The sequence below is a fragment of the Chaetodon auriga genome, chromosome 1 (assembly GCF_051107435.1).
Source record: "Chaetodon auriga isolate fChaAug3 chromosome 1, fChaAug3.hap1, whole genome shotgun sequence".
NCBI classification, from domain to species: Eukaryota; Metazoa; Chordata; class Actinopteri; order Chaetodontiformes; family Chaetodontidae; genus Chaetodon; species Chaetodon auriga.
In genome coordinates, this window is record NC_135074.1 from 14829139 (window position 1) to 14845934 (window position 16796).

Sequence of the window (16796 nt, forward strand, 5' to 3'; positions counted from 1 at the left end):
CAAGCTCTTATGTATGAAATATGGAAGTCAAAAGTTAGTAAAGATGATTTTTCTTTTTAATGAACTTAATGCCCTTCCCAGATTTTCAGAGTAAATCATCTTTTTGGTGATTGTCACCTAACTCTTTCTGTGAAAGATCTTTTAAAACTCTTGACCAGTTATCTAGTCTGTCTCTGTTTTGACATGGACGTTTATCCAGTTTGTTGTCCTGTGTAAAGATTATGTTTTGACCGCTAAACAGGAGCCTACGGAGCAGTGTGCAGTGCAAGATATTGTTAACAATGTTGAATAAATCTGTGCAATGGATACATTTTTCAATAAACTCAAAGGTGATTGCTAATGTGTGTTACCCTTGTTTATTCTGGCAATGTAATTCTTTGTCTCTTTTTTCTTTACTTCTTCCTTTCACCTCAGACAGAAAGCCTGAGCTGAACACAAATAACACTGACTAGTTTGACCTACAAAGCTAAAATGAAACAACTGGTCAAAATGTAGCTAAAACCAAATGCTGCTTTTAGTTTGAGGCTAAGTTTTTGTTAAGGCTAGTCACAGCTAGCCTTAGCTTAGCCTCAACAGTTTTTTGTTGAGGCTAGTTACAGCTAGTCTTAGCTTGAGCTAATATACAGACTTTCCCCCCATGAAACACACTGTATACAAACACAGTAGCTAAATACCAGTAGGCTAATACCAGATAAACTAGTCTTCCTACAAGCTAACTAGCCCAGCTTAGATATTGACATTGGGTTGTCCACACACAGAATATCTGATTTTACCTCTAAATTATTGTCTTTTTAAAACACTCACATTTCACAACTCATATCACTGTTACACACTTTGGTAAGTAGCCTTAAATCTGTTCCTGTAGTTAATGCTGCCATGAAAGTCTGCTTTTGTCAGAAAGTAGTATCCTCATGTTGCTTTCTTCCACTTTGTGCTTCTGGTTTTATTAAACTCTGAGGTCCACATGGCAGAGATGTTGAGAATGACAACACAGAGATCACTTCTCTACTGCAAGGGAAGAGCCGTTCATCCACCACAGAACAAAACAAACACTTTACTGCATTAATGGATCAGTTTCTATTCTGGTACACTGAAGTACTCTACCAAAATACAGTTCTGAGGTAGTTGTACTTTCTTTTCATTTTATGCTACCTTGCACTTCTACTCCACCACATTTCAGAAGGAAATATATTAGTTACTGTATTTAGGGACTATAGGGACTATAATGATATATTACCACAGTTTTGAATGCACCACTTCCACTTGTAATGGAGTATTAACACTCTGGTTTAACTGCATAAGTAGGCCTACTTAAGTCAAGGACTGGGATACGAGACAAGGGAATAAATCACATGAGGGAGGAAAGGAAACATCTCATCTTTCTCCTGTTGTTTTCTCTAACAGCTGTTTCATATCTAATGAACCCTCTTTTGAAGGAAGCCTCACCTCTTTCTATTGCTTCTGCTGTCTCCCCTACCCACCTTGTTCTCTGTCTTCTCACAGTCCTTTTTGTCCATCTCTGCCTCTTTTATCTGAATTCTGTTACAAAAGCACACAGCTGTGTGAGTTTTGGAAAAACAGGAAACTTTCCCCTCTCTCACACACGATTGCAACACATTCCTTCTCCATACATACTCCTCCATTTCAGCTTGGCCTGCGTGTAACTGGACCCCACACACACACACACACACACATGCACGCGCGCACGCACGCACGCACGCACACACACACACACACACACACACACACACACACAGACACACCTCATCCTCCTGTCCCACCGAGACTTTCCTTGAGTGAAGGAAAGTTTAACTCTGTTTTAGGAGTCGACCATTTTGGACTGTTAATGCAAGAATTGCTCGTGTTGTTGGTTCTTGGTTTCAATAAAAGAAGCTTGTGGCCAAATGGTTTTCTTTTGCAAAGAGAAAGCAGCCTGTCCAACCTCTCACGCTAATGACACAATCACACACACAAACTCCCACCAGGTGTAGTCAAACAATAACTGACACAGTAATTAACTTTATTAGCTTCATGTGATGCCTATTCTAGGTAATGCAACACTGGGTTTACTGGTTACATAATGCATTTACTAATGTTTGTGCAAGAGAGTAAAACGGGACATGGACGCATGGCTCTTCATCTGCTGATTTATTCACTTAGGCTACATATTGATCTGAAAGGACTCCAAAGGCTTTGACTACAAATACATTTTTGATCTGAACAATTCTAATGGGGAGGGTGGTTTAACTTCCACCTCTACCTGCTGATTGGAGTGTCTGATGATAAATTAATTCCAATTACAAACAGCATATTTGGTCATTTCATTTGGAGGACTTGTTGAATGCACCACCTCACTCTTTTGCAGTGAATCACTCTGCTAGGCTAAACAATTGCTCACTTTTTACATAATTAATGAGCGGCAAATGGCCATCTAAGGGGCAGGGTTAAGAAAAATTAAAAAACACATAGTACCAAACCTTTTTCTAGCACGTCGGTCAGCATACGGCACTGCATTATTGGACACTGCATCGCGCTTTCTCCATTTTATGGCCATTAGCGCACTTCATCATGATTCCTCCACTGGCAGGGGATCCGTCATGAGTTACAAGAGCAAGCACGTGACGTCTGGTTGCGTTCAAAATAAACTGATCGTTCACGCATCCCCCATGCTGCCGCTGCAGATGTGAACTGGAGTGAAGAGCAAACACTGCAGCGCAGCACCGATCACAGAACTGCTCAAGGTCTGCTTCTCCTGCTCTTTTCTGAAGTTTGTTTCGTTCCTAACAGGTTTGCTGGACATTTAACACTTAAACAATACTAACACTTAAACAATACTCCCGTTCACGTTGCATTATGTAGTCAGCAGAGTCAGATCAGATTCACACCGTGTTTTACTTCTTTACACCAAAACTTTTTTTTTTTCTTTTTGTTAAAAAGCTCTGCAGTTTGCGCCAGTGGATGAAAAGCGGATTTTTCCTGTGTGGCATTTTCTTAGGAAATGATTCGCAGTGTTGCTTGATGTCAGTGTTAATATAAGAAACAGACCTTTAGTGTGAAGCTCGCCTGCACCGTTTACATCTGCTTTAACATAGAGAGCCTTTCTGAAGAGCTTAAACTGGAGTGTCTGGTGCATTTAGTCCCCTTGTGACATACACAGATATCTGCTGCTGTGCCACTTTGTTATTTAAAGTAATCACAAATGATAGTTAGTGGTCAGTTGTTAGTATTCAACAACACATGCCTTGGGTCTCGGCTATTGGCTGCTGTCGGGGCCTCATGGGAACTGTAGTTGTTCAACGCATTTTAAATGAAGAACTTTGTGATGTTGACACTGGAAACTAAATAGGCTCATTTAGGTGAATAAAATGTGAATAAACCAGATGAAATAAGCTTAGTTTGCTATCCAAACGGACTTATTTCTGGTTCAAATAATACACAAATGAATAAATAAAAATCAAATATGTTAAGAAACATAGGCCTACTTTTCCGCTGTGCTTATTGAGTCCTGAAAATAACTTTCAAGTATCAAAGTTTGGGATTTCTTGCTCTTTCATTTACATTTTAGGTTTCACGTGTCAGCGCCCACACAATAAATACATCTGTGATACAACTGAGTGGAATCAAAGCACAGTAACGATTTTCTTGAAAGGAAGGAAGTACATGTGCATGACGAAGCATTTTCTTAAAGCAAGGACTTTGTGTTTTTGATGTACAGTTATGACGTCCCAGAAAAAGGCAGAGAGACAAGCTAGAAGATGGAAAACAACAAACATCCAACTCCTGCCAAAACATTCTGCCATGAGGGACCAAATATTGTAAAGAAGATGCATTTTTCCTTGGGTGCAGCACATTCATAAGAATATTTCCCATGTGTTTGTGCTCGGTGTCTGTTTGTCCACAAGATGTCTGCTGAGCTCATCCCTGCCAGTGGGAATAATGCAAGCCTTCAAGAAGGCACCACAGTGGGCGGCAGCAAACCTTTACACCGCTTCATTAAAGGACAACCCAAGATTATTGGCGTGAGACACTAACACACACACACACACACACACACACACACACACACACACACACATAGACACACACAGCCAGATGGCTATTTATTACACACTGTTTTTAAAAGTAATCAATGAAAGATACCAGAGATGTGAAGAGGTCATGCTTGAAGTTGTTCTCGATCTTCTCGTAGGTCATCATGCTGGTCTTGGGCTCAGCTTTCTTCACCATTTGCATTGCAGTCCCACCATACTCTTTTCAAAACCAATGGACGGTTATCCAGCCTGTGTTTGTGAAGGGAATACTGGTTGGTATCAATGACTAGAGAATTATACATCAGTGGATCATTGTGGCTTATGGATTCAGCACTTTACTAGTCATGTTTTTATTTGCTAAACAGCTAAATAACAAAACCGAGAAACCACTAATAATATGAATAACAGGATTTGATTGAGGACTGGTAGTAAATTGAGCTCAATTAGCACCAGCAACAGTTTCTGCTGCCCTGTCTCATGCGGTATCCCAAACCATTTGAGGGCAATGTAGTGAAAGTGCTTTTTTTTTTTTTTTCCCTCCTCTCGTAGTTCATTCTATGTGGGATTCTGTACATTGTGGCAGACCACAACCTGACCAAGAAAACAGTAAGCTCTATGGGAATATTTTGATTTCCAAGAACTGTCTATGTAGAGGACCAAGAGAGCCCTGCAGATAGGACATGTCAGTAAAGATCCACCCTAGACATGTTGGAAGACATATAAGATATAAAATACAATCAATGCTTGGAATAATAATTTGTCTGAAATACAAATCTCAATACTTATTTAGTTGTTAATCCCTCCTTTTATTGACAGATTAAATGAATGAATTGATTTATGGGCATTTGCAGGGCCCTCCATGTTGTCCGTATACTGTATGAACTATGACCACCATTTGTAACTTCATCTCTCTCTGTTGGTGTGTACACATAGGTAACCATATCATTGGCTTTGAGTATTGTGACCCTACTGGGGGTATGTTGGTCCATCCTTAACATCATACCGGACATAATAGACCACCACCACCACCACCACTATGCACAAGATGAGTATCTTGAAGACAATATCACAGAGAGTGACCCACCATGGCCAGAACCTTATGTGGTGATTCACATTTTTTCATTAATATTTGTTGTTTTCGTTGGCGCTGGTGCCCATTAGCACAGTATAGATTACAAATCGAAAGCAAGTTTTAGCTTCTTAATTTCTTTGTTGAATTAAGGCTTAATTACATGATATTGAACATGCAGTTTGTGTACCCTGGCTTGATAGAAGATGCTGGTATCAAATGGAAACTGGTCAGCCTTTAAGACTGTGTCTCAATTGTTTATTAAATTGCATCATTATGAATTGAGACCCAAGGCATTTAGCTTTACTTACTCAAATAAGACAAAATAATAAGAATTCCCCAATCTCTGCTTTATTTCACAATAGGCTACTAATTTTCATCACTGGCTGTCAAAGCAACAGCCAATCACATAACTGGCTCTGCTCAGTTTGTCTTGATTGACAGACTGTGTGATGAACAGTGCCATTATGAAATAAAAGCAAACATTTTTAATTAAAAGAAATGCTGGAATAAAATTAAAAAAGGAAGTGAAATACGAACATTCGAACATTATGGCCTAAATATTATAATGTTCTTAAGGTGATACATTTCACTTTGGTCTGCGGCTGATAGTATGTGTATGTGACATTTTATGGATATCAGCTGTGTGTTTGATGTGTTGATATACGTATGTGTCTGCGTCTTTTTCCAGGCCATGGGAATGTCTATAGACGTCATCTACCTGTTCTACAGTGTTCTGGGTGCGATCATTTTAATTGTAATGTCAGCTCTGGCCGGGGCTGCCCTGCGTTCCACAAAGAGCCAGGTAAAAAGACTCACAGCCCACCTCCACACATTACACACACACGGATGCATGTTCCTCTCCGGACGAGACATTTCGCTAAGATTCAGAAACTGCAACATGACTAAGGACCAGCTCGGTCACGTATTAAAGTGCTCTTCTTTCTCTTCTCTTCAGGCCATTGTAGTGATGACTGCTGCAGCAATTGAAGAACCAGTTGAATAACAAGCACAAGAGGAAGTACAACAAACTGAGCACAGAGAGGAACTATGAACCATAGCCACAGTATTTCTCTTCGTGGGCATAACATGATACATGATTCCCACGTATTATCCATTTCTCAGTGGCAATTTCAGATAATATGTACTATTTTTACCAAAGTTTGGAATTACCTATTAGATCATGTTTTTCTTCTTTACTTCAAAAACAGCTATTTCAACAACTGGGCTCTAAATATTTTTCTTTGGCCGTCTGCAGTCCACTCAGTGGTTAGACTGAATAGCTTTAAAGTGTGATTGGTCAGTCTACAGTATGATGAGCTGATATTCTGTGTGGAAATCTGTGCGGATTTTGATGCTAAGATCCCAGATTCTTCAAGCAATGACTGGCGCTTTCTTCTGTTCTTATGTAATTGAACTGCTCAGGGGTATCTTTGTCTTTCTGCCCTCTACAAGCTAAAAGCATGAAAGAACATTCAGAAAATACGGTCCTCTCAGCCATCTGACTGCACCAGAGCTTTTGTGGCTGGTGATTCCAAACTTTTGAACAGCTGTGTATGTATGTACGTATATTTTTTTAACATTTGAACCTTTTTTTTTTTTTAACAACCGGACACGATGATGGCAGTGAAGTTTTCCCACTGTGTAGGCATTTAACTGCTACTCACTCTGCAGTCTGACATTGGCTGACCACCATGTTTGCACAACTACACCACAGGACAAAGGTCTGGGCAAAACCAATGTTCCTCCGAGATAGTTGAAAAAACAAAATAAAAAAGTGTGGGCAGGCTTAAAGCGGGAGCTTGCCGGTGCTCTTGTTATAGTAAATTGGTATGACATTTTGAAAAGGCACACCATCGAAAGGAGTCATGATATATTCAGATCATGTATCTTCTATTAATGAAAAACTTTTACGTTATCCCCCCCCAGCTTGATATTATTTGCTGTCTCTTTAACTTTAATACACTGGGGAGACCACTTCAGTGGACCCTTTGACCAGCTGGTGTCCAGACCTCAGAATCACTGCCAACATATCCAACTTAATTTAGCAATTTAAACAGTGTAAAATTGCAGTTCAGACTGATCATACTACTGTTTGGCCACTTGCCTTTAGACCTCTGGACCAGACTTCAACTATGAACAACTTATTGACATCGCTGCAGACTTAATGTTTATATGAAACCTCATAATTATTATTCACTATTGCCTTCTTAACACAGAAGAATTACAAGCTTGTCACGCTTACTTATTTTTAGCACCACAGACATGACAGGTTTTTGGAAAGTGAGCATATATCAATGGTTTTCATCCGGAGCTGCATTGTTACAAAGTGCAAACAGACAGCCATCTTGATTCTGAAACATTTTACGAGGGGAGAGTGTTTTATTGGAGAGTGGAAACATCTGAACATGAAAATGTAATGTGAACAAGTCAGCCATAAACATGTCACCTCTGGTAAACTGTTCTCTATGTTTTTACTATTCGAAGTGTTGAGCACAGAACGATGTGATCCATTTCCACCTTTCTGTACCACACTGAAGAAGTTTGGCATAGACAAGACAGAGCAGGCACAGACAGAATCCCATGGCTGCCCTTGATACTTTTTTTTTTTTTTAACTGCCATGTCAGCTCATGTTTCAGCAGCAACACCATGAAGTACAAACACTGCGACACCCAACATACTGTCCTCACTTTTGGAGGACAGCATGTGAGACACATGGTATCATTAATAAATTTCTCTGTTAACAGCAAGAACAGGGAGTGCGATGTTTTGAAAATCATGACTTATATATATAAACTCTTCCTGTGCAACCATCAGCATGAGCTTGCAAAAAGCATTTAAGGACATTACCCGGAAAATAGGCTACAACTTAGAATATGTCTGTCTGAAAAGTGTGTAGAAAAGTGTCAAGAGTAGGACCAGCTCTAGGTACTGATTTTTCTTAAAGTTCAGTATTTAATATTTTCACTTTGAGTACAGAATAACACAAATCACACAACAATCAAACACATGTAACGTAGCTTCTTTCGTAACACCAAACATCATATTCAAATTTGTATTAATTAAAAGGATTGTCATGGCAATCTGAAAACTTGAAAAGTTTCTTTGCTCAGTTTCTCAGTCACTGTTCCAAAATAAGCATATTATTCATCTCTAATCTGAATCTCCTCTAGATTACACACCCTATAGTATCCCATAAACAAAGGGAAACAACAACATGCATAAATAAAGGAATGGAAATTCTGTTAAATAATGGTTATCACAACTGTCATTAATTACACTTTATGAAAAAAGAGTGTGATGTCCTACACAGTTTAAATAGAAAATACGAGTCACATTAATGACACATGTGACAGACGACTGTTTTACAAAACCTTCGTAAGTGTTCAGAACTGCAGCTTTTAGACTGTTTGCCACAGAAAACCTCATGATTACAATGTAGTACCTGCTGAAAACAGGCACTGTAGATCACTGAATGGAATGATGTCAATCTGACAAAGAATTAGCTACCAATATTGAGAAAACACATGGTGGCCACGACACCTTTTTTTTTTTTTTTTTTTTGTTTTAATCACCTTTAACATTTATATATGGCCCATTTACACATGCAACAGATATGGAGCAACGTAAGCCTGCAATAACTGATTTTTCTTGAATTAATATCGTGAACTTGTAAACAGACAGTTGCGTATAACACATCTAGCAGACACAGATACATGAACCATGAACCATGAGTGAACCAAAACAGCAAAGTTGTGGACTGGAAAACCAAAACAATGAGCTCAAAGATGACTCAAGGCCCCACAGACCTCAGAGAAGGATCAGGTGATAATCACCTGTGCCTTCATCACTACGAGCAGCCCCTTTCACAAGCAATTATGTGTTCCATTGTTGAAAAAATTGATTGATGCATTAACTAATTTTTTTCCATCACTTACTGCTTACTTTTCCCTTTTGTCCTTAAGCGGAATGGCCGATTTTCATTGCATTGCAGCTTTATCAGGGTCAGCTCCTACTGTTGGCCCCTGGAGGGCGTAGATACCCATTAATTCTGATCTCTGATGTTTATCTATTAAATGCCCTAATCATCTTTCATGTAATTCCTCCAAACAACAGGACAGTCACTTTTGTAGCCTCTCCTCATTTCCTCATATTGAAGACGCAGGGGGCTTTTGAAAGTCACCCCCAAGGACACAGCGCTGGTGAACACGCATGTGCTCCGAGACGCGGTACTGACGCGAAAAGGTCATAGGGCAGCGAGGGCAGGGGAAGGGCCGTACGCCAAGGTGGCTCCGCACATGTCTATTCAGAGAGCCTCGCTGGCTGAAGGAACGCTCGCATAGAGAGCACTGGAAAGGGTGAACAGGAGTTGACAGAGGAGCTGATATATTTGTTGGCATGCTGACTGAAACGGTAGAAGGCATGCAGACAGACAAGGTAGATGACACAGGGGTTTGTACAGAGCCTGGCACTCGAGGAGGTGAACAGGCTGCCAAAGTAGCGGTCTGGTTCGCACCCACCACAGCCCCAGCTTTATGTATAACCTCAGGTCCCGGTCTGGTTTGCTCTCGAACAATTTTTCTCTTGTCAACACCTGCTACAGACGTTGCATCATTCCGGTGCTCTCTATCTTTCTCCCCAAGCCCGTTTCCAAAGGTGTCCCTTTGGCCGAATGCAAGCGATTTCTCCTGTCCATCGGATCTGTGTCTATAGGACACCAACAGCTCTGCAGGTTTGGCGCTAATGTCCAGCAGTAGAATCTGGTCTGTAGTACCAAAGTGCTGCCTAAGAGGACTGAGGTCTGGAGTGGCAGCGTTACCAACCTCCTCCTCATCATTGGATTGGTCTGAATGATCAGGGTGGCTCGGGTGGGAGTGATTGTGATCAGAGTCTCTGTGTGATACCTTTGTGTCCCTCTGGGGTAGGCAGTGATAACGAAGATGCCCGCGGTATGACTGCCCCACAACATTAATTGCAGGGTCAGACATGTTGGTGTCCATACGCATTGTAAAACTTGGGTGTGGCTCTGAGACCTCAGTGCCCAGGATGTTCTCATGTTGCAGAGATGTGCAACCAGTAACATTATCCATAGCTGTGTCCTTGTCGTCATGTTCATACTGGCCAGAAGCAGCATCTTTTGTGCCTCTCTCATCTTTAGGCAAGTTGGGGTACCAATCATTTTTAAGTCCACAAGGGTCACAGTGGCTATCTTGTCCATCCATTTGAACTGGACACCTGCTTGAGTAATTGTGCTCCTCTTTCGCTTCTCCCTCGAGAGACAAATCCTCACAGTGAGAGTCACTTCCTGTGTCTGACTCCTGCACAGGAAGTGGAACTACAGCACTCGGATCTTTTGAGTGAATGGACCGCTCATCTGCTGCAGTCGCCATTGAGGCATTGTGGCAATCAGAGCAATCCGGTCGCTTGTGTTTTGGGGGGAACTCATCAAAACTGCAATCAGTTTTATACATTAATACTCGGGTAAAACTACTGCAATCCTCATTCGGTGGCACTGAATCATCCCCACGATGCTTTGTGTGACCCTTCTGAAATGAATCACAATGAGCATGGTGATCATTATCATCTGTGATGTGGGGTAATCCATTGTCCATATGTTCATCATGAGCTGTATTGCTGCTGCTGTAATCCTGTTTTAGGATGTCAGAGTGACCTGCATTGGATTTGTAACATAACTCCTGTGTTGCACATTGATCTAAACTATCCTTGTAATCCCAACTCTGTGTTCCAGTGTGGTTTCTATTGTTTCTATAATCCTGATTCTGTGCCCCATCATGATTTTTGTGTTTCGTGGTAATACCTTCAACAATTCTGTTATTGTCTGTGCTTCCTGATCGTGAGTCAGGGAAGCTGGAGCTGACTGAGGCCTGGGACACTGGATGGTAAACAGGCATTGTAGACGCTTCGACCATAGCGGTTGTACTGCTGTGACGAATCACAGGCACTGCCCCACAGCATGGATGTGAGGATGAGGGTGAGGGCGAGGAGGAGCACAGTGACGGAGACACATTGTCCTTAAGGTGGGAAGTCGAGAGATGAAGAAGGGGGGAGTGATGGATATTGTCTTCCTCTTGTCTGTTAGTTTGCTTCTCTTCTGCTTTTCTTTTCACTGTTGAACACAGTCGCTGCATCTTCTCTGCTTCACTTGTCTGTTCCTCTTGCACCTCAGCAGTGCAGAGTGAATACAAGCTCCTCCTGTTCTGAGCTGTCCTCGCTTGCTCCTCCTCTGCGCACATTTGCCAACTCTCTGGTTTCACTGTGCCAGCTGAGTGAAAGTGATCCTTTTGCACCTCTTTGTCCACTCTTGTCACCCTGTGCTCTTCAGTGGTGTGAGGGATATTTTGGATCAAATCCTGAGGCATCAGATAAGTTACTTGTCTGTAGTAATCTGCATTCACACTACTTCCAGTACCCACATTGCTTAGAGGGCTTGCACCATTTTTCCAGCTACTTCTCCCTGTATCCATTTCATCACAACAGTGATCCTCTCTCTCCAGTGAATCAACACTGCAACTGTCTGATAATGGCAGACACTTACTAAAGGTGTTCACACTTTTACTATAAGTATCATTAATGTCTTCATATGGCTGATTTTCATCTCCAGTTGCACTTGCATTATCTGCATTTTTCATCTCTGTCCTCAGAGCCTCCTGCAGTTCATCCATCTGCAGGTAGCAGGCAGCAGTGAGCAGATTGCGATGCTGTTGCTGGGTGCAAGTGTTTGGCAAGGCCCCTGTGTAAATGTAGTCCAAAACAAGTGCTAGTACATAGTCAGACAGACATGGATCCTGCAGCTCCACCAGGGCACCAGCTGAGGACAAGATAGCTGCCAAGACTGGACTAGAAGCTGCCAGGACACACCTGAGGGAAAAGAGTAACTAGATATGTGATGTTGCTCAAGGTTTACAACTGACAATATAAACAAGAATTTCTAATCTTCTGGCAGTTTGTACCTGATGGCATGTTTGCGATTGACAAAACCATTTTATGTTGCTAACCTGTGTGCAGGGTAGAGCTGACCTGGGTTCTGCTGCCATCTGACCACACAGTCGCAGAACTGAGCTTGCTCTCTTTGGATGTTTAGACTTGCCAACAGTGATGCAGAGTGGCTAACAGCTTTCTGGACACAGTGTGCCTCCTGCAGAGTACAGAGCACAGTTAATGCTGCTCGGGGGACAAGATTAAAGAAAAGAATGGCACTAAAAAGATATTGTCTGTGTTAACTTTTATGGGAGGGGGGCTGATTTTAACGCTTTCTCTGATTGCATAACAGTCTTTGTCTTTGCATGCACCATGGGTTGCTACTCAAAGCTTAACAGGTGTTAAGACATTCTAAGGCAGTGCATGCTACTACTGATTAAAGCCTCATGTCCTTATTTCAGCCAAATGAACATCACTGGTTTACACCTTTTTTCAATTACATTCAGTAGTGTAACTCTCTTCTTTTATGCTGCAGTTTCAATCAGGTAAACATTCACTTAAAAAGTTTACCAGTTTTCTATTACTGCTACTTTGTTTAAGCACATTTAAGTAAACTGTTACCTGATTACTTTAACAGTGAAAGTAAATTCAGAGAAGTCACTACAGTAGCACAGACTGAATGAACATGTACATCAAGTAGAATATTCTCTTACCTCCATGTTATATTGATAGAAGATCGACAAATAGTGTGATGTGCAGTGTGAAGCTCCCAGCGTGCAGTGTCCAACCAGGTCCTGCTTGCAGCTGAATGGGGAAACAGACCTCCATGGAAGCTATATAGTGCCAGTCTACTATCTACGCACACTCTCATTTGGAAAACAATCACACGCTTTTCATACTGGGACTTGGTGTGATGCGGAAGGACAGGTGCTTATAAGGAGCGCTGCCATCCAACGTCAAAATTTCCATGGCCCATTATGGAGGGGGACTGAGACCAGCCCACAGAGGACCAGCCGGAGACCACAGAACTGTAGCTAATAGACACAATATTTCACTCACATCACAAGTAGACGGCATCAGGGAAGTCATTTTTTTTTAAATACACAAATATGCAGTAAACCAAGTTGTCATTATGAAGGGAATGAGTACAGCACAGTGCCTGACACTCGTACTTACAATAGAATATTGACTTAATTCTCTTAGGAAGCTTCATTTTTTGTCTCTTTTCTGCAGGGAGGCCAGAGGTCACGGTCAGTCACAAACCCGTCTGTTGCATGCGGTGAGCTTCGACTGTGGAGTTTAAGAATGAATACCTGAACCCACAGTTTCCACTTGAGTCTTCGGATTGTTAGTTGCATGTTAGCTATCATACACGCACTGAAGAAGAAACCTGCGGTGGATCTGTCTGCTTTAATTCTACAAAGGGAAGCTTCTCCAGTGTCAGAGTATGAGACGGCCCCCGGCTGACGCTTTGTTGACAACTCCATACTAAGCCATTTCTCCACCCTTCCACACCATGTGCTTGTCACGGCTCTTAGTCACTAAAGCGCTCTAATGTTACAGCCACACTACTCGATGTCCACAGCCCAGTAGTGCATTTTTCCCTGGAAACAGTGCAATGGAAACACCGCAGCAACACACGCACAATCACGTAGTGAACCACTTCAGATGAGTCTTGTGGCACAGATCAGACGTCAACTTATACTTCACTAATTTTGGTGCTAATAAAAACATGCATGAAATGATTGTACGCAAAATATGTGCGCAAGAAGATATTGCAATAAAGTTAAAAACAGTCCTTTTTTGGTTTTTTATCGTATATTCAAAAACACTGGCAGAGCAGACACACAGTTGTTTACTGTGTAAAGACTCAGCAAAAGTCAGTTGCAATGTTTTATATAAAAAGTGTTTTTGCTTTATACTGTCCAGTTGTTGCCCCATGTTAGTGTCATTTGTACAATAGTGCTTTTTGGTATTTGAGCATGTCATGTGGGCAGAAGGTGCAAGAATGCAATTTCAATGAAATTATTTCACAAAATAACATAGATGCACCTTCCCTTTATTAAACACAGAAAGAAAGAAAGAAAGAAAGAAAGAAAAAGAAAAAGAAAGAGCTAAATAATAATAATAATTCAAGCAGTACTGATGCACATACACGAAGTACGACACGTATGCCTGACAGATAGGGGCTGTGACTGTTTCCATTGGTGACATAGCTCACGTACTGTACTAGGTGCAAGCAAAGGAAAGAGGGTCTTCCCTTGGCACACACACACAGCTGCAAATTTTGGTAACGGATCATGTTCTGGGACTGTATTTATAAGACAACAAGAGGCTAAGGGCCAATTCACAAAAAATAGTCATGTTAATCCTCATTTAAATGTCATATTTTAGTCAGTGAGTACAGTAAGTCAGACACCAGTCAAGCAGTCACATGGATCCTGAATCAATTAGAAGTTAGAAAGGTAATTCAAAGAGACAGCTGCGAGCACACATAGTTACACACAGTTATCAAGACCAAACTGGAAAACGATCCTTTCAGATGGACTTCAATGCTCTGACAGTTCAGTCATTTCTGACAATTTCATGTCTTAACTACATTATTCCAGGAAGAAGAGGGACTGCATTTAAAAGCTTTCTTTGGTGAGTGCAGGTCAGATTGATTTTGGTTGTTATACATGTGTGTACACAGATAAGAGGGCACCAGCCCAATTAAGGGATTTATATTCAGACTTGACTCCAGAAACGCCAGGATGTTGTGTAAAAGGTTAACAAAAAGAACATGCAATCATTTGCAAATGAACTGTGTTTACCGACAAGTTTCAGAAAGTGTTCCTGAACACATGCAGTGTGTAGTGTGAGCTGAAGCCGTTAACACGTACACGGATAATATGAAAATGAGACATTTCCCTTCGTTTACACAAACGGAGAATTCGCCTCTGAAAATGATGCATTCTAAAAACTCCGGCCAGAGTTGAGATTTTGGAAAACTTCAGTTGCACGTTTGCATGTAAACGGAGAAAAACAGAGAAAAATGGAGTTTTAGGTAGCCGACGTCACTTTATACGGCAGAACTCGCACCTGCGCCAGAAGTGCGATTTATGTTTACATTTTCATTTGGCTATGGTGATCATGGATGCATTCAGAGTAGCAGTCACATTTACGTTGGTGCAAACCCTTTTCATATGATTGCATTTGCAATTACAGCTGCTCTATTATATCGAGGAGCAGAGACGAATGAGTGCTCGGAGGTCAGCCATCTTGCACAAAGAGCCAGTCCGCATCACCGCCAGCATCGACGGCATACACACACAGGTTAGTGTAAACGAAAAGTTTTCTTCAGACACGTGTGTACGCTGTTATTTTAGAAAATGGAGAGGGTGAAATGAGAGCCTTTCGAAGATGCTCCTTCCATACCCAATCATGACACCATCAACTGTTACCAATCAGCTCGTTTACCTGTGGACTCTTCCAAACAGGTGTTTCCCAGTCTTTTGTTTCTCCTGTTCCCACTTGTTTGAAACATGTTGCTGCATCAAATTCAGAATAAGCAGATATTTACAAAAGTTGATGAGGTCAAACATTAAATATCTTGTTTTTGTCGTGTTATCAATTGAACAGAAGTCAAAATTACTAGCAAATTCACGTTCTGTATTGTTTTACACAGCATTTTTAATTTGTGTGCATTTAACTTAAGTTGAGTTAAGGTTGGTAATAAGGTTGAACAAACAAGCACTTCTTCAGAGGTGTGGGCATTTCTTTAAGCACCACCATCAGATCAGACTTTAAACTCAAATTTTTACAAAACCCAAATGGGCTGAAGGTCCAAAGTACATGAACTGACACTTGCAGTGTTTAAATTTACTGACACTTGAAAGTTATATTTACTATTTTTATTATTGAAGCAACTGGAGCCAAACTTCTCTGGCACACACACGCCAAATTTCAAAACGACACAGCCTGAAGTTGTTGAGTACTCCCATAGCTAACGTTCTGTACGACTGTACCTTTCAGCACAGGGTACAGGCCCTTCCTTTTTATGCAACCACACATATGAAAAGTGGATTAAACGCTCTGCCAGCAGAAGCACTGCAAGAACACACCGACATGCATTTTGTACCAACCACCAACTGTATCATATTTAGGTGCTAGTGCTCTTAACAGATGCAACATTGCTCAGTGGTTTCTAAATGTACTAAAAGATTTTTGTTGCCCAACTTGTTGGCAAAGTTAACAGGAGAGAAATAGAAGTAAATAGTAGAAGAAAGTGCAGTCATGCTGGCAGCTCTGTGAGGCTGGAATGCTCATTGTCAAGAAAACCTAACTGTAATCAAACTCTCACATCAGTTTGGTTCCTGGTGCATTTGCGTAGTTAGTGTCATTAATTTGGGCTGGTATGAAAGCTGTCAACTGAACCCTCCTGCGGACCAACAACCAGGCCAAGTCCCTTGAGAGCAGATCTTGTTCTGGTTCCAAACAAACTCTGGAGCAGTTTGTTCGTATCAGAGTATGATCTGACCTCAGTCCAATCCATCTACTCGGCATACTCTGCAAGTTTGAGCAAAATGGCTTCCACAGCCAGGTCTGCTTTGCCTAGTGGGATGCAGACGAGCGAATGGAAATCCATCCTTCGGTCTTTGAGACATTTCAGCCTGGACCAACCAACTGACTGACAGTCATTGCCATCCCTGGATCCAGGGATGACAAGTCCTCTGAGCCTTTCAACTGCCTTTCTGTCTCCAAGGCCTCAGTAGAT

General features: G+C 41.4%; 1 protein-coding gene across 1 annotated transcript; it reads left to right on the top strand.

The window, feature by feature from the left end:
• The first annotated feature begins 2723 nt into the window (after positions 1-2723).
• Positions 2724-6156, top strand: LOC143314375 (uncharacterized). Its single transcript, XM_076725018.1, has 7 exons — positions 2724-2787; positions 3903-4019; positions 4190-4303; positions 4581-4637; positions 4965-5135; positions 5792-5905; positions 6059-6156. Exons 2-7 carry the CDS (start codon positions 3903-3905, stop codon positions 6104-6106), a joined length of 621 nt encoding a protein of 206 aa, XP_076581133.1. The 5' UTR covers positions 2724-2787; the 3' UTR covers positions 6107-6156.
• Positions 6157-16796: the final 10640 nt, after the last annotated feature.